The sequence below is a fragment of the Carassius carassius genome, chromosome 11, assembly GCF_963082965.1.
Source record: "Carassius carassius chromosome 11, fCarCar2.1, whole genome shotgun sequence".
Taxonomy (NCBI): Eukaryota; Metazoa; Chordata; class Actinopteri; order Cypriniformes; family Cyprinidae; genus Carassius; species Carassius carassius.
The window spans coordinates 29,716,746-29,720,019 of record NC_081765.1 but is presented as its reverse complement, the minus strand read 5'-3'; the positions used below and the strand labels follow the sequence as shown (position 1 = coordinate 29,720,019).

General features: G+C 34.6%; 1 protein-coding gene across 1 annotated transcript in view; it reads right to left on the bottom strand.

Annotated features, from left to right (window-relative positions):
- The window catches only part of LOC132152523 (helix-loop-helix protein 13), a 2,525-nt gene extending 2,311 nt beyond the window's left edge, over positions 1-214 (bottom strand). Inside the window, exon 1 of the mRNA XM_059561283.1 lies at positions 1-214. This exon is cut by the window's left edge and continues 451 nt beyond it. Within this exon, the coding sequence (XP_059417266.1) occupies positions 1-138 (138 nt within the window). The 5' untranslated portion in view covers positions 139-214.
- Between the last annotated feature and the right edge of the window lie 3,060 nt (positions 215-3,274).

The window sequence follows — 3,274 nt, the reverse complement described above, 5'->3', positions numbered from 1 at the left end:
CTGACCTGTCATTGCGCTGCAGTCAAACAGCAGCGTGTCCAGCTGAGACTGGAACTGAAAGTTGGGGTCCATTTGGCCCCAGAAGGCAAAGTCTGTGGCAGCATCTTGAGTATCGAAATCAAAAAAGATGTCTTCCATTTTTCTTCAGATGTCACTAATACTGTGTTTGTGAGGTTACAGCTTTAACTACCACGCGTGCACTGGGCAGCGCTGGGCAAAATGGCCATTAAATAGCTCCAGGTCCCGCCGCAGGGTGCTTGTCTCTATTCAACAGGTTTGAAAAGGAGCTCATTAGGACATGTGCCTCCTCCTAATGACTCTCTGCCATTTCAAAAGCACTCGACGGCATCGGTTGATGCCCTGAGCACCTGTGACGTGTCCAATCATAAAGTTATCCTAAGCTGTTTGCTATTCGGTTTAAGCAGTGGACTAATATTTACTGCAGCAACTGGACGATCTGAAGTATTTGCTTCATGTCATTAAATTGTTAGTTAAGTCGTCTCGAACATGATTTGCCAAAGTCCTAAACACCTGTCTTTGCTATGGTCATTCTTCACCATCTGATGTGGATGATTTTGGGAATATATATACATACTTCAAAAACATAACTACCCTCTTTCATATGAGATTCATTATTATTATTATTATTATTGAGATGTTGACAAAATACTTTTTTAAACTTTCGTAAATGTTTAATTTTGTCAAATAATAAGATAAATAGGACAGTCTGAACAAGAATGCTGGAATTTTCACAATGTGTATTCGGGACCAAATTTTCTATAGGCTAACATTAATATATATATATATATATATATTTTTTTTTTTTTACATACATGAAATTGATATTTCAACAGTTCAGCTAAATGAAATAAAAATATAATCCAGACAAAACAAGTTACATAGAACTGCTGGACTGATTTCTATAACACAAGCAAACTAATTTTGTCTCTTTACATCTTAAAATTGTATTGTTTACATCAGGCGAGTCCTAAAACTCATGCGAGGAATTTTATTTCATAAACATGTTTTCTTAGAAGACATGATCAGAAACTATTGTATTTAATTTTACCTGATTTGCACCTTTTTTTATTTTTATTCTTATTCATTCATTGTTTTTCCAGCCGCTCAGCAGGGTTTGCTACAATAACATATTATCCTGACATTTGATATTTATTTTTGCTATTTATAAAATATTGCAAATTATTATTTTTAAATGTAAATATTTAAATAATAGAATTAAAATGTTGTTATATTTTACATATTTATATATTTTATTTAATGCATTTTAGCACGCGAAAGGGCTTGCATTTAATCACTGCATTGTAGAATTACACATTGTAAGTAATCATTCATAATAATTTGTAAATTATATTTTGAATGATTTCTATTGATGTAATTGACACTTAAAGTTTATTTAAAAAAGAACATTACATTTAATAAAACATCATTTATTTTGTCATATCGAGGACACAGACAAGAGTAAGATTTTAAAAAAATTGTTTTTTCTTCATTTCCTATTTAACATCTCTTAATAAATTAGTTAAATAGGGTTTTCATTCTGCTGTTTTTCAATGCCAGATTTAGTAAACAAGCACTTTGCACATAATACAAAAGCACAACCATTTTGTTTGTAATTAAAACAGTTGTATAATGCTTTTTGTTCTAAGTTAAACGTTAGATTTGAATTGTCTGATATAGAATCTCATGAGGGATTTATAAAGGATTATTGTTTAAACCTGAAGTGGACACTGAGGAAAGGCTTGTCAGAACCTTCTGCTCTGCAGACAGCAGGCAGCCTGACACTGAAGAATACTGCTGTCAGATGCAGAGATCCAGCCATTCTCCACATCACAACAAAACACTCAGCTTGGACAGAGAGACCTTCAGAGAGCCTGTAGATCTAAATCTATGTGCAGTATTAAAACGGTCAGTCTAGAATGAAATCTACTGATTTAATACAAGACACTGAATTGGACTCATGTGACCCATGAGTCCAATACACCAAACCATCTGCTTATTAATCAAGTTGTGTCATCTTGGAAGCTGTAAACAGGATAATAATATATCATTTTTGTAATTAAAACCATAACATGTTCGCCCACACCTGGTTTTCAATGCATCCAGTTATATAATAAGGTGGAAGCTTGTACTTTATCAATACCTGTCATAAATAATATAATATATAAAAATCATCTAAAATGAAATGGTTCTTACAGATAAACACAAAGAGTGTTTAAAAGATGGACCTTCAAGGAGCTCTGAGGTTAAGTGTATCTGTAGAGTGCGATTTTAATTGTAAACATTTAGAAAAAAGTTTGATCCATACATTTATATTCTTTCAACAGTAATCTTTTACCAAAAAGAGTATTATACGAAAAGCAATAGTCGATTGAAGGAATGACAAACATTAAATGCAACACAGAATAAGAACATTAAGCAAAAAATTTAAAAAGATGGCAAGAGGGCATTAAAAAAATGTAGGCCTACACATTATATCAGGGGTCACCAAACTGGGTTTTGGAGGGCCGGTGTTTAGCTTTAACTCCTCAAAACACCTGCCTGGATGTTTATAGTAGCCAAGGCTAAGACCTTGATTATAGCTGATTCAGGTGTGCTTTAATTAGGGTTGGAGCTAAACTCTGCAGGACACCAGCGTTCTTGACATATCAACATTCTCTGTGATATTGCTGGTATTTCTCATATTACTTTAAAGGTCCCGTTCTTCGTAATCCCATGTTTTAAACTATAGTTAGTGTGTAATGTTGTTGTTAGAGTATAAATAATATCTGTAAAATTCTAAAGCTCAAAGTTCAATGCCAAGCGAGACATTTTATTTAACAGAATTTGCCTACATCGAACGACCCGTTTGGACTACATCCCTCAAGTTCCTGCAGTAATGACGTCACTAAAACAGTTTTTTGACTAACCTCCACCCACAGGAATACACAAAAAAGGGGGCGTGGTCTTGTTGCGTTCCGACTGAGAAGAGGAAGAGTTGCGTTTGTGTTTCTCGCCATGTCGTCGAAATGCTGTTATTTTCATCTCGGAGTCCAATCATCTTTGTTTGGCCTTCCCAGGGACGCTGATCAATGGTTACAATTCATGTTTAACTCTGTTCCCGAAAATTATAATCCACATGTAAAACTATGTGCAGCACATTTTGCTGAGGAGAGCTTCCGCAATCTCAATCAGTTTAATGCCGGATTCGCACAAAGATTATTCTTGAATAATGGAGCAGTTCCCTCTTTGTCTGGAGAAGGCGTTGTTTATGGAC